The sequence below is a fragment of the Dunckerocampus dactyliophorus genome, chromosome 10 (genome assembly GCF_027744805.1).
Source record: "Dunckerocampus dactyliophorus isolate RoL2022-P2 chromosome 10, RoL_Ddac_1.1, whole genome shotgun sequence".
NCBI lineage: Eukaryota > Metazoa > Chordata > Actinopteri > Syngnathiformes > Syngnathidae > Dunckerocampus > Dunckerocampus dactyliophorus.
In genome coordinates this window covers 4,906,834-4,926,554 of record NC_072828.1, presented here as the reverse complement: position 1 = coordinate 4,926,554, position 19,721 = coordinate 4,906,834, and the positions used below count along the sequence as shown (strand labels likewise).

At 40.5% G+C, this 19,721-nt stretch overlaps 1 protein-coding gene across 2 annotated transcripts in view; it reads left to right on the top strand.

Annotated features, from left to right (window-relative positions):
• The first annotated feature begins 1,722 nt into the window (after positions 1-1,722).
• wwc3 (WWC family member 3) overlaps positions 1,723-19,721 on the top strand; it is a 57,315-nt gene continuing 39,316 nt past the window's right edge. Inside the window, exons 1-3 of one of the 2 annotated variants that reach the window (XM_054789502.1) lie at positions 1,723-2,480; positions 19,285-19,394; positions 19,513-19,713. In XM_054789502.1, the coding sequence (XP_054645477.1) occupies positions 2,335-2,480; positions 19,285-19,394; positions 19,513-19,713 (457 nt within the window). In that variant the 5' untranslated portion in view covers positions 1,723-2,334. The remainder of the gene's footprint in view (positions 2,481-19,284; positions 19,395-19,512; positions 19,714-19,721) is intronic. The other variant, XM_054789501.1, reaches the window with a different exon arrangement.

Below are 19,721 nucleotides of genomic sequence, written 5' to 3'. Positions count from 1 at the left end.
GATGCTGATACTGCAACATTGCATATCTGCCAATCTTGATACCAATCTGATACTTATTTTTCATTTTTTCGTGCTACAATAATACATTTGTATGCATGTGCTTTCCTTAATACTAAACATTAAAAAACAGCGTGTCCAAATTGCTGCTGCTTTTTATTTTAACTTTAAATGCACATAGCTTTTCATGGCATTTTTGAGCGGTCACCAGACCCAGCAGCGCCTTTCAAATATTTTTAATAAAATATGCAAAGAAACAGCGACCCCTGCCGGCGAAGGGATGTAATGACAGTATAGGCCAACAGGTCTTAAAAGTTTGAAATATAGCGGTCATTAATAAAAACAAAGTGCTTATTTTGTCCTTGTAAATATGTTTTGTAAATGTAAAAACTACAAATTGTGTCATTTCACAAACCAACAAAGTTGTCATTTTTGGAAAATTAGGTTGCGTAAAAAGTTCTAATTTTCAAAATATTACGAGAAACAAGTTGTATTCTGATGAGAAAAAAATGAAAATAATGTCCTTTTAGTAGCACAGAGTTTAAATATTAAAGAAAAATATATTTTAAAAAAATCAATTTGAGAAACAAACAATGCAAAATGAAGTTATAATTTTTGGAAAATGAAATTGTTTAAAAAAAACAGCGGAAATGGAAAAAACAGATGTAATTTTCAGAAAATAAAGTAAAAATATTACGAGGAAAAAGCGATAGGAATAATGTCATTTTAGTAGCATAGAGTTTAAATATTAAAGAAAAATATGTACTAATCGTAATATTATGAGAAACAAACAAAACACACATAAAGCTGTCATTTTGGACACTTGGGTTGGGGAGTTAAAGTCAAATAAGTTGAATGAGGTCTGTTACGTCCGGTAGTGGGTGTGGCTGCTTTTGTGTGCCCCCCCCCCCCTCCACTGCAGAATGGTGACACACCTGGAAAGTGCATCTCTGCTGTGCTGGATTGGCAATCAGGTGGAGGTGGCATCAAGGAGGCTGACATCTTGTGGCTCTCCTCCGTCTGACCTGCTCTCGCCATCATCGCTGTGTGTGCGCGTGGCCAAGCCAGATGCGATCTCTATTATTTGTGCTGTTTGCTGTGCGCTCAGCCATTTTTGGTTTCTAATTGTGTGATTTTTGCCTACTGTGGCGTGTTTAGTTTCACAGGGAGTTGTACACACTCTGCCTGTTTGTTGGTGAATTTTTTGTGTTTCCCTTTTTTGTATTTTTGAAAAATTTTGCTTCAGTGGTTGTTTTACGTCCTGGTTCTGAGGAGTGTTTTTTGTTACATCCCCAGTTTTGTGGAATGAAATACTTTAATTGTCTTTGACCAATCTGTGTGTTATTTGTCCTTGCCCGGTATTTTTATTTTCTTACACTTTACACACTTTTTTACACATCCAACCCAACAGCAAAAATGAGAGGGGCGAGAGCGAAGTTGATACTAATAGGCTTTTAATTTCTTAGCATATCTACATGTGTTGCTTTACAAAATATAAAAATGGCAAAGTTGCTTCCTTTCATTTTACACTGTGTGGCCCTCGGTGGAAAAGGTTTGGACACCCCTGGTTTATATAATACAGTCACACACAAAAAGGAACGCCTCCAGCTCGTGACGTCATCAAGTCAGGAAACGAGGTGGCTGCAGTTCTGGTCGCTGCCGGCAGATGTCACTGCAGTGTAACGCAAAGTGGCCCTCGTAGAGTTTTGTTTGTTTTGTGGGAAACGTTTGCCTGCTTCAGTTGAAAGTCATGTTGCTATAAAATGACGACTTTTATGAGCCAAACGTTCGCCTAAAATGACAACTCAAGCCCGTTCAACCACGTGAAAGAGTAAACTACAAATAATTATTTTTAAAAAGTAATAATTAGGTTGATGCGGGGTGAGCTTGCTCACGTCAAAGCAGCAACAAGAAGAACATCACGTCAAACAAACGACTGAAATGTTTGCTTTTTGAGGAGCAGCGCTGTTTAAAAGTTGTGAGATTTGGACTTTCCTATTGGACAGAAGGGCCAGCTTTCCCGCACGTCCGTTTATGCAAATACGCCGAGCCCGAATAAGGACACGGAGGAATGAAACATGGTGGCGGAGGCCAACATGGAGGAGCGAGCACCGTGATAGCGCCGCCTTTGTAAGCCACTAAGCGGGGAACTGTTGGACGAAACGCGGATGTGCTGAGCTCCCGGCGGCGCCTCCTTTCTTCAGCCGTGGAAAGTTTGCTCTTCACGCCGAAGTCGAGCTGCGTCTGTGATGCGGTGAGAAGCGGCTGTTTTTCCCGGAGGGGGGCGAGAGACGACCCAGGGGCGCCGGGCTGGAGCCCTCGCAGCGGCCCGCCGCGATGCCGTGGCTGTGCGGCGGAAAGCGGAGGGAGAGCTCCGAGCTGCCGCTGCCCGCCGGATGGGAGGAAGCCCGAGATTACGACGGAAGAGTGTTCTTTATCGACCACAACACCCGGCAGACTTCATGGATCGACCCCAGAGATAGGTAGGAAAACAGCAAAAAAAAAAGTAATTTTAACGTGAATCTTAATGACAGCGTGATGCTTTTTATTCTTTTGCTTACTTTTGACACATTTGGTTAACTTAACCATCTCCTACATTAGCTGCCATCTTTCTTGACATGTAAAATCTCCTTTTAACGATGTTTTTAAATGTTGACAACCGTTCCATTGTCATGCACACACTTTTATGTCCTCATGTGTGTTGTCATCACTTGTGGATTTATGACTTCCAGTGACCTGAAACATTCCAGCTTCTAACACGTATTGTTACACAGCTCCCCCTCCCCTTTTTAACTTTAAAATAATCCTATCCGTCCACTCCAACATGGCTCTAAAAAAGTTTGACTGCTGCTTTTGGACGAGCCTGGAGTGTTGCGTTCAAACTCCAACTCCCAGCAATCCCGGCTAAAGTATGCGAGGAATGCGAGCTGGCCACTGGGAAAGCTGCAAGGATGTGCGCCTCCGCAGGGACTGGGATTTCACCCACACCGAAACGGGCTCCTCGTGAGCACTCAATCGAGTCCACTTTGAGGGATACATGCAATTGTAGCCACTATTTCAACTGGTGTGCCGTGAGTCGGCCGGAATCGTCTTCCTGTCTCAACCTTCAATTCTGACGTTGTAAGCAAAGGATTCAAAGAAAGAGAATGCAACATTGATAAGAAAAACCTGATTTCCAGCACATGATAACACGTTTCTCGTCATCAAGTTGTTTATTTTGGGATGTATAGCTTATCTCTAGAAGAAGAATGCCTTCTGTCGCCACCTGATGCGGACACGTATCACTAAATCAAACACAAACTTGTAAACTATGAGTGATGTTGAAGCGAAATTCTCCACAATGCTCTTAAGGGGTTTTCCAAAAGCGGGACAGGGAGGCAACAAACCATTATTTTCTTAGTTGATTAATCCGAAGCTTGTTGTTTTCAATTAATTGAGTCATCGGTTCGGGCCAGGGTTGTCCAAAGTGCGGCCCAGGGGACTTTTTTTTATTTTCTAAAAATTTAACAACATCCAAACTTTCAGTCGGAATATTAAGAGAAAAAAGTTGTAATCTAACGAGAAAAAGTCATCATTTAAGGAGAATAACGTAAAATTATGAGGAAAAATAACGTAATATTAGTAGCATCAAGTTGAAATATTAAAGGAAAAAAAAGGTTATTCCTTTTTAAGTTGTATATGAGTCGTAATAGTAGAAACAAGCAAAACAATGAATAAAGTTGTAATTAAAAAAAATTTAGATTTGGAAAAGGCATAATGTTCCGAGAATACAGTGAAAATATTATGGGAATAAAGTCATAATGTTACGTGAAGAACATTTACAAGAAAGTTGAAATAGTTGGGGGCCGCACGGTGGTCTAGTGGTTGGCATGTTGGCCACACAGTCACAGTCTGGAGATCGGGAAGACCTGGGTTCGATTCTCCCCTGGCATTTCTGTGTGGAGTTTGCATGTTCTCCCCGTGCGTGTGTGGGTTTTCTCCGGGTACTCCGGCTTCCTCCCACATTCCAAAAACATGCATGTTAGGTTAATTGGAGACTCTAAATTGTCCATAGGTATGAATGTGAGTGTGAATGCTTGTTTGTCTATATGTACCCTGCCATTGGCTGGCCACCAGTCCAGGGTGTACCCCACCTGTAGCCCAAAGTCAGCTGGGATAGGCTCCAGCGTGCCCCCGCGACCCTAATGAGGAGAAGTGGTGTAGAAAATGGATGGATGGATTGAAATAGTTGGAAAATTAAAAAAGAAACTGTAATTTTGCGAGAATAAAGTCAAGGCATTAAGACAAAAAAGTTGTATTCTAACAAGAAAAAATTAGCAATTCTACGAGAATAAAATGGTAATATTGTGAGGAAAAAAAATAATTGTAGTAGCACAGAGTTTAATATTAAATAAAAAAAATAATTTTTAAAAGATGTAATATTATGAGAAACAAACAAAACAAAATTAAGTTGCGGGGGGATAAAGTTATAATATCATGGGAATAAAGTCCAAATATTATAGGAATAAAGTCATAATATTACAAGAAGAAAATTTACAAGGATTATTTAACAATAAATTTGAAATATACAAAAAAATTACAGCAAAAATGGGAAAATCAGCAGTAATTTTACAAGAATAAAGTTAAAATAATAGGAGAAAAAAGTTGTAATCATTATTACAAAAATAACATGGTATTATGATATTATGATAGCATAGAGTTGAAATATTAAAGGAAAAAGTTTTTTTTTTTAAGTCGTAATATTATGAGAAATAAACAAAACAATAAATAGAGTTGCCATTTTTGGAAAATGTGTTTGGGGGAAAAAGTTCTGAGAATAAAGTCAAAATATTATGAAAAAAATGTATTCTTTCAAAAGAAAATTGCAATATTTAAAAAAAAAAAAAACCCAAGCAAAAATGGAGAAAAAGAGCAAAACTGAAGTTGATAGAAATACAGTTTTTTCTTGACATATCAAAGTGGCAAAGTTCCATCCTTTCATATTTCACTATGTGGCCCTCGCTGGAAAACATTTGGGCACCACTGAGCACACAATAGCATCAAGAACTGATTGTGTGGTGTGATGCTGTGGTCTCCTGTGGTCTAGCGCTGTCATGTTGAATAAAACTGAGAAACCTGAAAGGCATCCTTCCATCAGCGGCTGATCATCCAGGAGAGTTGACTGGTGTTTGCAACAGAACGGGATGCAGAAACGTCCAGTGTTGTAGTACTGCGTGGAGGCCACTAAAGCCGCTTTCTCACTGCAAGAACTTTCCCCTGGAACTAGGAACTGGGGGAGCATGACGAAAATAACTGAGAACCTCTGCCCTAAGGTCTTGTGATATGTGCAAGCCTGGAGTCTGCCGAGCGTCACGGAGGCTGGTAGGTACACAAACACGACCGTGGCGATGCTGTGGGCATCAGCCAGGGTTCATGTTTGGTCCTGCTCTGGTGTCACCAGGACGGACGCTTTCTCTAACAGCATGTAGTGAAAACTTGGGTTGAAGTGTGAAAAGGGATTCCCTGGAAACGAGACTGGATTTGTCAGTGTTTACCTCGCTGGACCCCGTAAGGCTGGAACACCCCGCCTTACAGGACAGTCCGGGTCTGCGTTCTGCGGGGCTTTTTTGTGAGTGCGGAATGAGCGTCATGCTCGGCATGCCTATGCTAATGCCCCAGGGGCTCAGACAAAGCGGCAGAACGGGGGCAGTTCCCACGTGTCGTGTCTCCTCCCGCCCGTCCCCGTGGCCCGGCGGGAAGGCCTCCTTTATTAGCTCTGTTATGCAACAACCACGGCCGGCCCGTCGCTCGGCAAAGGGAGCCCTTTATGCTTGGGCACAAAGCACGGTAAATTCAATTATTCTGGAAAGGGTGAGCTGTGTTTGCAGCGCCCAGAGGTTATTCACACGCGCTCAACCCCGCTTTTATTTTGCTTTCCCCGGGCTTTTCATTATGACGGCCCTTTTTGTGTGCTGCCGTGACGGGGGAGGTCACGAACACGCTGTGGCTTGATTTAATGTCAGTTGGCTCGTGTCTTTTTCACGATAAATGGCTTCTGTCTTTTTTGGAATGATGGACCCGCACCGCATCTCCCATTTGAAGCCAGTTTCTTGGCAAAGGGCTTTTTGATTCATGTTTGTTATAAGACATTTCTGTCTGTTGTGCTCTGATGCTTTATACCACAATCTCAAAGTGCGGCCCGGGGGGCCATTTTTGTCCCCCTGCTTTCTCTTTGTTGGCCCTCGGCATTTTGTATAAATGAAAATAATGAGTTATTAATGAGATATATTTTTAGATATTGGAATATCTATTGGAATGTTTGTTCTCCCCGTGCTTGTCTGAGTTTTCTCTAGGTGAAGAATGTAGCTAGAAGAATATCAGCAAATGTAGCCAGAAGAATATTAGCAAACATAGCCAGAAGACTATCAGCAAACGTAGAGAAAAGAGTATCAGCATATGTAGCTAGAAGAATATCAGCAATAGTAACCAAAAGAGTGTCAGCGAACAAAGCTAGAAGAGTATCGGCAAAAGTAGCTAGAAGAATATCAACAAACATAGCCAGAACAATATCAGCGAACAAAACCAAAAGAGTATCGGTAAACATCGGCAGAGCATCACTGGATGTAGCTAGTACAATATCAGCAAACATGGCTAGAGAATATCAGCAAACATAGCCAAAAGAGTTTCAGCAAATCAGTGTAGCTAGAAGACTCAAACTTAGCCAAAAGTGAATCAGCGAACGTAGCTAGTAGAATATCAGCAGACGTAGCTAAAAGAGTATCGACAAACGTAGGCCGTACAATATCAGCAAACATAGCTAAAAGAGTATCGGCAAAAGTTTCCCATACAATATCAGCAAACATAGCTAGAGAATCCCAGCAAATGTAGCCAAAAGAGTATCAGCAAACATAGCTAGAGAATATCAGTAAACATAGCTCGTAGAGTATCAGCAAACGTAACTTAGGGAATATCAGCAAACATAGATCATAGAATACCAGTAAACCTAGCTAGAGAATATTAGCAAACATACTGTAGGTCATAGAATATCAGTAAACTTAGCCAAAAGAGTATCAGCAAAAGCACCTAAGACTATCAGCAAACATAGCTTGTAAAATATAAGCAATCGTAGCTTGAGAATATCAGCAAACATAGTTAGAGAATATTAGCAAACGTAGGTCGAAGAATATCAGCATACTTAACCAAAAGAGTATCAGCAATCATACTGTAGCTAAAAGAGTATCGGCAAAGGTTGCCCATACAGTATCAGCAAGCATAGCTAGTAGAATATCAGCAAACACAGCTAGAGAATATCAGCAAACTTAGCCAAAAGAGTATCAGCAAACGTAGCTAAGAGTATCAGCAAACGGCGCTAGAGAAGAGCAGCAAACGTAGCCAAAAGAGTATCAACAAATGTAGGTAAAAGAGTATCCGCAGACTTGGCTAAAAGAGGATCAGCAAATGTAGCTAAAAGTGTATCAGTGAACGCCTGACTTTGCAAAATGTAAACCCAAAACGTGTGGATGAATCCAGTATCATACTTGGCTGTAGAGCCTCATATCAAAACAACAGTAACCATATTGTGGAAGTAGTTCCTTTGAAGCTGTGAACGTGCTACTTGTACATTTGCTAATATTCTTTTGGCGCGGTTGCCTGTTACAGCAAACAGAGCTGCGGTATCGGGATTGTATCGGTATCGGCAGATGTCCGTGCTGTGCAGAGTGTGAGGGGGGTGTTGCTGTGTGCAGTCAGACCTGAATGAAGAAGAATGCAACCTAAACAGGACGTGCCAAACTCTGCAAGCAAGCCGCCAGCTGTCAGGGCCTCCATTGTTTCACATTTCTGCACAATTCTTATTGGGGGGGGGGGAAACGGAGAATGATGGAGTCTTCCGCTTCGTGTTTGGCTGCTTTACGAGTCGTGCAGATGAGCTTATTCTGCTTCTTCTATGTCATGTTTTGATTTCTTCATGCACGAGTTGGTTGTCTAGTGTGCACTCCTGCACTGATTGGATGTACAGGGTGTCCAGAAAGAACAAAGCAAATTTATTCCGCTCATTCATTCCACTCATTTCTATGCATTTGGAATGCTTTTCCACATGTAAAACTTTGCAAAAGTGTTTAGTGTTCACATTTTTGGCTGTCCCGTGTTTGGTCAGAGCAGGGGTTCTCAACCTGTGGCCCACATTTTCCAATGGTCGTTAAGTCGCGACCCACTTTCATGTAAGTCATTTTTATTTGCATTAATTTTTTTTTACACATTTATTGAAACCATTTTTATTTTTTACGTTTCAAGCATTTTTATTTGATTTTTTTTTATCCTTTTATTTGTCAGTTTAGTTTAATTTAGTTTAAACAGACAGTCCAAATATTATGGGAATAAAGTCGTAAATACGAGAAGAAAGTTGAAAGGGTTGGAAAATAAAAGCAGCAGAAATGGAAAAAAAAGACAAAGTCTTTTTTTTCCATTTCTGCTGCTGGTTGGATATACTAAGAAAAAGCTTTTACCCACAGGCCATCAGGCTCCTCAACGAAGCACTCGCACACGCCGCACGCAACACACGCACACACTCATAGCACTTTATTTATTTATTTATTTATTTATTTATTTATTTATTTATTTGTATTATTTACTTGTATTAATGTCTCTTCTGTTGTTGTTGCTTAATTTATTGGTATATATGTTTATGTGTTTATGTTTCTTATATTCTTATTCTTTCATTTGTTTTCTTTCTTTTCTTGGGAGAATGAACAGAATAAGATTTTCATTGCATGGTATAACTGCTGTTTTACCATGCACATGACAATAAAACTCTCTTGAATCTTGAAAAAAGTTATATTCTATGAAGGGAAAAAAGTCTCAATTTTACAAGAATAAACTCATGATAACAGGAAAAATAACGTAATTTTAGAAGCATAAAATTGAAATATTAAAGAAATATGTTATTTTTTTTCAAAAGTCGTAATATGGAAAACAAAGAAAACAAAATAAAGTTGGGCTTGGAGGAATAGTTATAATCTTACAAGAATACAGTAAAAATATGATGGGGATAATGTCATAATTACGAGAAGAACATTTACAAGAAGAAAGTTGAAATGGTTGGAAAATGAAAAACAACAGCAGAAATGGGGGGGAAATACAGCTGTAATTTTACGAGAATGAAGTCAAAATATCGAGAAAAAAAAGTTTAATCTTTTTACAAGAATAAACTAGTATTATGAGAACAAATAATGTTATTTTAGTAGCATAGAGTTGAAATATTAAAGAAAAAAAATCAGTTACTTTTTAAAAGTCTTAATATGAGAAACAAAACAACATAAAGTTGACATTCTTGAGAAAAAACTTGAAAAATTTGGTTGTGGAAAAAGTTCTACAATATACAAGAGTAAAGTAAAAAAAATTATGGGAATAAAGTCATAATATTATGAACAGAAAATCTGTGAAGATTATTGAAGAGGAAAGCTGAAATATTTGGAAATGATACTTCTTCACCAACAGTATATCACAAAGCTGAGATGCAGTTTTTTCTCGACAAAGTTCTCATGCAAAATATAAACGTGGCAAAGTTGCATCCTTTCATTTTTCACTATGTGGCCTGCTTTAGATGCAGGCTGATATAATCCAATTTTTGCTGATACTGGACTTGTATGGATATCATATGAGGACACCCCATCCCTGTGTCACAACAAGTGGCCTTGTCCATACTTCCGCTACCTTCCTAACAGTAGTCCCCTGTCCTCGTCCCGGCAATCCCACCAATGAGACGGGCCCCTGCCCCCGTCCTTCATCTGGACGCTACTTTTAGGAGGCCTATTTCCATCGGATTCAACGCATAAAGGGGGAAGCGGATTTTGTCTGGATATCAGCTGCTTTAAGCCCCGCACTGAAATCCTGCACCAGGCCCTCAGACGGCCTGAGCATAAGTCACATTCCTCCCAAAGTTGTTTTCACATTTCTTTTTTAAACACACAATGGAATTTTGAGGCCGGCAGCACTTGTGGCCTTTGTGTGTGTGTGTGTGTGTGTGTGTGTGTGTGTGTGTGTGTGTCCTGTGGGCTCGGCATAGTAGAACTAGGGGGGAGTAGGTGGTCCTTCTGGAGATCTTAATTAAGGAAAATGATGATGCTGATGGTGTCCCAACATTTTCCAACGAGGGTTGCATAACATATTTTGTTGCACTTTTTTCATAGTCTGGCAGGTTGTGCAACTTGTAGTCAGGTGCGACTAATGCAGGGGTGTCCAAAGTATGGCCCGGGTGTTTTTTTTTTTATTGGCCCGCCGAACATTTTAAAAACAAAATTTGAAAACTTAAAAAAAATAGCAAAACTGGAAAAATCAGCAGTAATTTCATGAGAATAAAGTCAAAATCTGAAGAGGAAAAAAAGTCATATTCTAAGAAGAAAAAAGTCTCAATTTTGGGAGATTAAATTTATACTAATATTGTGAGGACAAATAATGTCTTTTTAGTAGCATAGAGTTAAATAAATTAATTAAATAAAAAATTGGTTATTTTTTAAAAGTAGTAAATGTCATTTTGGAAAATTAGGTTAAGGAAAGTTCTAAGAATAAAGTCGACTTAACGACTTAAATTGTAATTATTGGAAAATTAGGTTGGTAAGCACCTATGAAATCCGTTTTAGGCCGCCGTTTCGACATTTTTAGTTCAGGAGGAGGTGGGTTAGTGTTTGGGAAGAGATTCCGCCATGAGCAGTCCGCCGGGGAAATAAGTTCTTTGTCCTCCATCCATCCGTCCATCCATCTATCTTTTTCCGCTTATCTGAGGTTGGGTCGCGGGGGCAGCAGCCTAAGCAGACTTCCCTTTCCCCGGCTACTTCATCCAGCTCCTCCCGGTGGATCCCGGGGTGTTCCCAGCCCAGTTGAGAGACATAGTCTCTCCAACGTGTCCCGGGTCGTCCCCGAGGCCTTCTACCGGTCGGACGTGCCCTGAACACCCCCCCAGCGAGGCGTTCTGGAGACATCCTGACCAGATGCCCGAGCCACCTCATCTGGCTCTTTTCAATGTGGAGGAGCAGCGAGCGGTTCTACTCAGAATTTCTCCCGGATGACGGTGCTTCTCACCTTATCTCTACGAAAGAGCCCAGCCACCCTACGGAGAAAACTCATTTCGGCCCTTCGGTCCATAGGTGAGGGTAGGAACGTAGATTGACCAGTAAATTGAGAGCTTTGCCTTTCGGCTCAGCTGCCTCTTCAACACGACGGACTGATGCAAACGCTGCACCAATTCGCCTGTCGAATACTGCAAAGAAAATTTGTGTTGTATCTAATAATATACAATAATCCATTCATTTTATTTTACAAGCTGAGGGCTAAAAATGTTCCCCAGGCCACACATTAGAAACCCCACAGGGAATACGTCTCTCACATTGTGAACAAAAAAGGCGAGAAGCTTCTGCTGATGACCAACCAGAGCAGGTCCGAGGGCTCCAGACTCCAGTTTCACATCGTGCCTTTCTCACGCTGCTCCACCATCGCCGGGCACGGCCTGGCTGCCGCAGATGGAAATATCCCCCAGGACGACCGGGATTATTCTAGAATTAGCAAATGTCTTTGGCAACTAAATCTATTTTTTGAGGGGTAAGGCGTGAGAGCATCGGGGGCGGCCCGCAGCTGACATGACATGCTTGTCATTCTGCATCGTCTATTTCAGAAAACTCATTTTTGATTTCCCCTCTACATCGAGAGAGCGTTCTCTACAATGTGCACATGGAGGAAACAAAAAAGTAATATGAATAAAGTCGTTGTTGGCTGTTCACTTGTAAGGGGGTTCGGTTAAATGATTTTAATAGCTGCACAAAACACTTCAATGTATCCCTGTTACTCTGTTTCAAGCTACTGTACACACGGAGATGCAACTTCCATCTTTATCATTCTGATTCCGGATACAATAACTCAGTGGTGAGATGCTTATATCTACAACAAAAGTTATCTGTTCACTTGTAGCGGCTAGTTATGTAGAAAAAAAGTGTATTGTTTGATGGCTTTGCTTGGCGTCATGAACTCCACTACAGAAATCAGTGCTTTCTACACGTCCGCTTCTTAAACTATTATTTCATGAAGAATTGGGAAATGTGCCCATTGCTGAAAGCTTTTTAATATGTTGCCTTCACTTTGGCCTTTACATAATCCTTTTCATTTCTTATATTTTGTGGATGTTTGATAACAAATGCTAACTGGACATGACGTGTTTGTCTTACGAACGCTACATAGCTATTCTGACATATTACTTACTTATGCACAACTATTGAGGAATTATGTGTATCGGAATTATTTTTATTGCCATATTGAATATAATTGTGATATCAACTATTTTGATTACTTATAAACTTTTAAAATGTGAAATACGAATCATTAATACTTACAATAGTATTTGGAAAATTTACAGGTTAGACTTTATGTATGTTTTATAGAAAGAGGTAGATCATTTGGACTTGTAACTTGCATGCTGAAATACATAAATACGTACTCATATTTTAAAAAGTAAATATATAATATAGTAAATACACTAGGTCCCCAACTTACGAACATCCGACTTGCGAACATTTGGAGATACGAACGCAAGCTGACTGGTCTATTTTTTCATGTATTTTGCCTTATAACTCCATATTTATACTGCAACATGCTTGACCAGTAGAGGTGGGGAGAGGGTGTAAAGGAGACATGGAAAGCTAAATTGTAGCTTTAGATACAACCCGGACAGAGCGTGTGATTAAAGTTTATGAAGAGTTAATAGGCCTGCTTAATTCTACACCACCCACAGAACACTACCTCTCTTAGAAGAGTCTAACGACGACGACCATTTGTCCTTTTTTTCAATAATTCCTCCTCCTCCTCCACCACAACAACGTATGCTCGACCACTCCTCTTCAAAGGTAAATAACATTTATCATTACGTATTATTATTATATCATTTTTATTATTATTGTTTTTTTCATTAATTATCCTCGTTTAATATTACTACTGCATCCAAACTCATATTTACATACATACGCATATACTGTATATGTATACACGTACATGTAGTACCTATATCATTGGTAATATTACCTTTTGTTGCACTTATGGACAAATCGACTTGCGAACGGTCGTCTGGAACCAATTGTGTTTGTTAGTTGGGGACCGAGTGTATATATATTTTCTATATTTATAGCAGGAAGTAGATCTTTGGGACTTTTTAAAAGTAGCTCGCAGGCTGAAAAAGTCTGAGCACCCCTGATCTAAATTGTCCATAGGTATGAATGTGAGTGGGAATGCTTGTTTGTCTATATGTGCCCTGCCATTGGCTGGCCACCAGTCCAGGGTGTACCCCGCCTCTTGCCCAAAGTCAGCTGGGATAGGCTCCAGCATACCCCTGCGACCTTCGTGAGGATAAGCGGCATCGAAGATGGATGGATGCGAATCTGTTATATCTTTGTATAGTGTTTAATTAAACCTTTGGAGCAAACATGTCTTTCTTTTTGTATAATTATTTCTAAAACAAATGAGTCATCATTTTTATTTTTAGTATATTTGGTATGACATATGCATTTATTTCATGTTTAGTTTAACTTTTTTAGGTTTCTCTGTTTCAACCGCACAATACCTAATCTAATCGATTTATATTTGTAGATTTTTTAAATTGTGTTGTTATATTTTAGTATTTTTTAAAATCTTATACATATTCTGCATCTTATACATACAACATATATATTTATATATAATTATTATTTAAGTTGACTGAGTTTGCTTATTTACTTAGTATCAAAATAAATGCAGTACTATAGTGGATAGTACTGCTTATTTAAGTACAGTAGTATGCATTGAAGCATGTAGTGGACATGACGGCGTCACTGTGTCAATCTGACAATGCAACATATGTTTTTATGCTGTTTGTGTACATACGCCTAACTGTGTGTGTGTGTGTGTGTGTGTGTGTGTGTGTGTGTGTGTGTGTATGCGTGTGTGCGTGCGTGCGTGTCGGTCAGAGGCAGACGTGACTCTGCCATCACAAGATTGCGGAACAAACCAAACATTCACCTCTTCTCAGATTTGGATCTGTGTGACGTCACACAAAGCCAGAGATTGTCTGGAGTACACATTAACACAAGTGTACGTGTTAAAATACTACTACTACTACTTCTTCTTCTTCAAACACTGTGTGAGTGGTCTTTAAGTACTGGACATTTGTTGACCTTTGGCAAACACTCGAATGAGGAGCGTGCTAATGTTTGCCTTCTTGTTTTTGTGCGTGGGAGCGTGTGCACTTTGACCTATTGGCATGCTGCCCCCTGTGTTTGCACACCGTCAAGACAACCACACACGCTTGTCATTGCCACCATCCGTGATCCTGATCGCTATCATAGGGATCAGGGATGATGACATACCATATCGCCTCAAAGCTGGAGTGTCCACAAGGCCAAATAGTGAAAAATGAAAGGATGCAACTTTGATATTTTGAAATATTTCAAGAAAAAACTGCGTCTGAGCTATATACAGTTATATACAGTGGTGTGAAAAAGTGTCCCCCTTCCTGATTTCTTATTTTTTTGCATGTTTGTCACACTTACATGTTTCAGATCATCAAACAAATGTAAATATTAGTCAATGACAACACATGGCCTACATGGCCCTGTGTGGAAAAGTGATTGCCCCCTAAACCTAATAAGTGGTTGGGCCCCCCTTAGCAGCAATTAATTTTGCAATCAAGTGTTTGCAATACCTTGCAATGAGTCTCTTCCAGCGCTGTGGAGGAACTTTGACCCACTCTTCTTTGCAGAATTGTTGTCATTCAGCCACATTGGAGGGTTTTCCAGCATGAAAGGCCTTTTTAAGGTCATGCTACAGCATCTCAATAGGATTCAGGTCAGGACTTTGACTAGGCCACTCCAAAGTCTTCATTTGTTTTTCTTCAGCCATTCAGAGGTGGACTCGCTGGTGTGTTTTGGATCATTGTCCTGCTGCTATGCCTGTCACGATAACACATTTTGCTAGATGATAATTGTCCTACAAATTATTGTTCTAATTGATATTTTTGACGGGCTGCACGATGGTCTAGTGGTTAGCCAACACAGTAACAGTCTGGATATCGGGAAGACCTGGGTTCGATTCTCCCTTGGGCATTTCTGTGTGGAGTTTGCATGTTCTCCCCGTGTGTGGGGGGGTTTTCTCCAGGTACTCCGGTTTCCTCCCACATTCCAAAAACATGCATGTTAGGTTAATTGGAGACTCTAAATTGTCCATAGGTATGAATGTGAGTGTGAATGCTTGTTTGTCTATATGTGCCCTGCCATTGGCTGGCCACCAGTCCAGGGTCTACCCCGCCTGTCGCCCGAAGTCAGCTGGGATAGGCTCCAGCATGCCCCCGCAACCCTAAAGAGGAGAAGCGGTATAGAAGATGGATGGATATTATAGACAACATTTTTTTAGATGATTTTTCATGATTTATATGGCATAATAGAGAGTACAACGTATCAAAAGCAACAAATGTTCATTCTGAAGAGTATTTAACATTGTAATTGGAATGTCAAGAGCTTTTAAATAAATTAAACAAACATGTTTGTGACATGTACGCGTACGTTCTCCCAGGAAATTTGTACTGTCTGTCAAACGTTTGTAACATTTCCCCAAATGTTGCATTTCTTTTGCAATGTACCGAGCGAGACTGACTGACTGTCAGGAGCAAGGCTCCTTTCCACTTGTGCTTTAGGTGTACATACAAGTTGGTCGTATTCCCTGAATAAATGTGCTCACCTTGTTCATTCTGTTTCAAACCGAAATATTGTCACACTGGGGCTGTGGAATTCGCCTTAAAAAGTGTTGCTTTTGTCCCTTCATTCAAATTAGCGTATGCTTGCTCACAAGGCTAACTTGCTGCTAGCCAAGGTAGCCCCGCCTCCTGGGACAAACAGGGGAAGAAAGGAGAGGAGGGTTCACTCTCTCCGTTCATTCCACTGTTGCACCAGTGCGCGAGGACAGCTCCAAAGTGAACCCTCTTGTCATCCAGCCTGAAAGAGAGATGAGGAAAACAAACACATGCATGCACATGTCAATTTATCGAGGCTGGCAAAAATGATCAACCTCTTTTTTTTTTTTTTTTTTTTTTTTTTAAATAGGTCGATAAATCAATTTATCAATTATTGTGACAGGCTTACCTGCTGCAGAACCGAAGTTGGTTTCAGCTTGATGTCACGAACAGATGGCCGGACATTCTCCTTCAGGATTTTTAGGTAAACAGCAGATTTCATGGTTCCTGAAGCAGCAAAACAGCCCCAAACCACCACACTACCACCACCATATTTTGCCAAAAAGTCCAGCTTTTATCTCATCAGACCAGAGAGTATTTTCCCAAAGGTCTTGGGGATCATCAAGATGTTTTCTGGCAAAATTGAGGCAAGTGAGGCCTTAATTTGTCTTGGAACTCTGCCATGCAGGCCATTTTTGCGCAGTGTCTTTCTTATGGTGTAGTCATAAACACTGACCTTAACTGTGGCAAATGAGGCCTGCAGTTCTTTGGATGTTGTTGTGGGGTCTTTTGTGACCTCTTGGATGAGTCGTCGCTGCGCTCTTGGGGTCATTTTGGTTGGCCAGGCACTGGGAAGGTTCACCACTGTTCCATGTTTTTGCCATTTGTGGATAGCCATATAGGTTTTTATTTAAAAACTGCATTTTGTGTAAAGTTGCATTGTCATTGACTAATATTTCCATTTGTTTGATAATCAGAAACATTTAAGTGTGACAAACATGCAAAAAAAAAAAAAAGAAGAAGTCAGGAAGGGGGCAAACAATTTTTCACACCACTGCATTGTTTCTTTATTTCAACTCTATGCTAATAAAATTTCTTGTTAGAATACGACTTTATTCTGTCACGACCTGGCTGTTAGTCAGCAACAACAACCACGAAGGGAGACCGGACCTGGGGCCTGTTGCATAAAACTAGGATAAGGGATTAAGCCAGGATTTCTTGGTTGTCCTGGCTAAACTTATCCATGACCCGGTAGCACAGAAGTGGGATAGTGGAAAGTGGGATATGTTCTGACATAAGTTACCATGGAGATTTATTCTGTGGCGTTAACCTGCTGCAGACCAGGCTAAGGTGTAGGACAGGGGTGGGCAAACTTTTTGACTCGTGGGCCGTAATGAGTTAAAAAAAATTGTCCGGGGGGCTAAACTATATATTTGATACATGCACACTATCTTACGCTTATAATTCCAACGGTCCACTTGGAATTACAATGTCATACAATCTGCTATATGTGCTTTTTTTCAGGAGCACTTTAAACATCAGACCACATCAAACAACAATTGAATTTTACATTTTTTTTCTACTGAATTAAGGATGTGATACACAATGTGAACTATGAACGCTAAAACATTGACTGTTGACATTGACACTGATTATTAAAAAATATGTGAACGTCCCTCCTTTTTTACTTTCCGGACAGTGCAGTGGGTAGGTTAAATTGTGTGTCACATATTTGTTGACTTGTGTTTGTTTGGCACCATGGGTGAGGTAGTTGTTTGGATCGCTGCATGTGAAAAGCTATTTAAACCAGCAAAAGGTTGTCTCAGCTTGACTGACTTTGACTTCTTGCAAGTCATGTTGCCACCTTGTATGTTTAAGGTTTAAATACTTTGGAAGCAACTGGCGGGCCGGATTCAAACGCTTGGCGGGCCGCATGTGGCCCCCGGGCCGTAGTTTGCCCACCCCTGGTCTAGGATCTACTTAATCTCATCCCTTATTTCAGTCAGTAGTCACCATTAACGGAAACCAATAGTTAATCCACTGCCCATTACACATTATTATCACATCCGAGTAATGGTGATGTGCTAATAAAGCAAAGAGTTCGTAGATATTACTGTACAACGCTGTTCTTGATTTGTTAAACTAGCAACTAACAACATCAATTAACTATTTGGATTTGAATTAGAATGGTTTCAGCCGAGCAGTGCGCGTGTATTTGTGCACTACTTATGCACTAAGAATTGCAAACCGTCTCTGCAGTACAAGAATACAAGTCGGTCACGCTGGTGATCGGTGACTCTGTGATCGACAGCGCGGTCTATATAAGGAAGCTGCATACGCGCACTGATTCGGGATTTGTTTAATCTGGCTGGATTGATCAGGTTCTACTCATCCTGGCTTGGGCTTTGTGCAACCAATTAAGCCTCAACGCTCTTGTTTTGGGTTGGTTGAGGTCAGCTCAGTCATTTATCCTGGATATCTGAATCCTACTTTTGTGCAACGGGCCCCTGGCCAAACCATGTCAAACATTTATTAACAAGAAAAGAGTACAATATAGGCTTCATCGGCTTCATCTAAGGACCAAGCTTTGTCCGTCTGTCTCCCTCTCGTGTGATCAACATGAGGCTTATAAGCTTCCAAGGAGTTACCTGATTGCCACCGCCCTGGGTCCTGCCTGCAGTAACCTGAAGCGAGAGAGAGCAGCAACAACACAACCTGGCGGCAGGGGCAGTCACAATTGTATTTATATTTATTAGGTAATAATATTTTGATGTTATTCCCGTGATAATATGACTTTTTTTCCCCAACCTTATTTTCCAAAATGTACTTTACTTTATTGTTTCTCATTAGTTTTCCTCATAAGGTTATTCTCATAAAATTTAAACTTTTTTTCTCATTAGAATACGCCTTTGTTCTTACTATTTTGACTTAAGTCTAATAAATTACAGCTGTTTTTTTCATTTTCGGCTTTTTTTTTTCATTTTCCAATTATTTAAACTTTTTTGTTGTAGTTTTTTTCCTAATTATGACTTTATCCCATAATATTTTGACTTTATTCTAGCAACATAACTTTTTCTGCAACCTAATTTTCCAAAAATTACAGATTTTTTTTTTGTTTTTTTTGTTTTTCATAATGTTGGGACTTATATATCAGGACTATATCAGGGCATTGAATCGATGGCAACAGTACTGTTCAGCCTTGAGAAAACATCTTTTTTCTTTAATATGTCAACTTTGTGCTACTAAAATGATGTTATTTTTCCTCAGATGACTTTATTCTTGTAAAATTATAACTTTTCCCGTTAGATTAAACCTTTTTGTTCTTAATATTTTGATTTTGTTCTGGTAAAATTACTGCTGATTGTTTCCATTTTTGTTTAGGTTTCTTGTTGCATTCTGTTTTTAGAATGTGCTGTGGACTTAATAAACAGCCATGGGCCCCAAATGGCCCTCCAGCTGCACTTTGGGCAACCCTGGTGTAGATAGTAGTATGTGGTGTATTGCCCCCTGACACCTCACCCACTATTTGAGAAGCAGTGTGTGTCCGTCATGCAGCACTTTTGCTCTTTTAGGATCACAAAGCCGCTGACCTTTGCCGACTGCGTTGGAGATGAGCTTCCTCTTGGCTGGGAGGAGGTTTACGACCAGCAAGTTGGAGTTTACTACATCGACCACATCAACAGTGAGTACTCGCCAGCTCGGCGTGCACACCTCGCTTCCTGCCAGGCGTGAGCTGCCCCTACTTGGTCAAAACAGGGCCTCATAAAAGCGTCTCCTCCCCCGCCCTGTCCCGTTTTCAGAAACCACCCAGATCGAGAACCCACGCACCCAATGGCGGCAGGAGCAGGAGCGCATGCTGAAGGAGTACCTGGTGGTGGCCCAGGAGGCTCTCCGAGCCAAGAAGGAAATGTACCTGGTCAAGCAGCAGCGACTGGAGCTGGCCCAGCAGGAGATGCTGCTCTTCCACGAGCTCTCCGAGGACAGCCGCTCCATCGCTAGCGGTAAGACA